The sequence below is a fragment of the Eurypyga helias genome, unplaced genomic scaffold, assembly GCF_000690775.1.
Source record: "Eurypyga helias isolate BGI_N326 unplaced genomic scaffold, ASM69077v1 C14916124, whole genome shotgun sequence".
Classification (NCBI taxonomy): domain Eukaryota; kingdom Metazoa; phylum Chordata; class Aves; order Eurypygiformes; family Eurypygidae; genus Eurypyga; species Eurypyga helias.
The window spans coordinates 1-237 of NW_010277161.1; the positions used below are offsets into that span (position 1 = coordinate 1).

The following is a 237-nucleotide window of genomic DNA, read 5'->3' on the forward strand; positions in this document are numbered from 1 at the left end:
CCCCCCCCCCAGCCGCTCTGGGGTGCCCTACCCCTCCCTGCGTTTCGCTCCGAACTGCCAGAAGCTCAAACGCTTTTTTCCTTAAAGAGCCAAGCTTACCCGGAAGCGCTCCTCCAGGAGGGAGAGCTCACTGATCAGGTCCGTGATGGCGTTGGTGAAGGCTTCCTGGGGGCTGTAGTCAGGGGTGGTTTGGACGCGGATGATAATCTTATGTTCCAGCGGGTGCGGGACCTTGTA

General features: G+C 59.9%; 1 protein-coding gene across 1 annotated transcript; it reads right to left on the minus strand.

The window, feature by feature from the left end:
* Window positions 1–81: 81 nt before the first annotated feature.
* On the minus strand, window positions 82–234 carry LOC104504032 (DNA-directed RNA polymerase II subunit RPB11-a; the record flags this gene model as incomplete). Its single annotated transcript, XM_010159965.1, has 1 exon — window positions 82–234. A coding segment is annotated over one exon (153 nt), but the record flags the coding sequence as incomplete, so codon positions are not given.
* Between the last annotated feature and the right edge of the window lie 3 nt (window positions 235–237).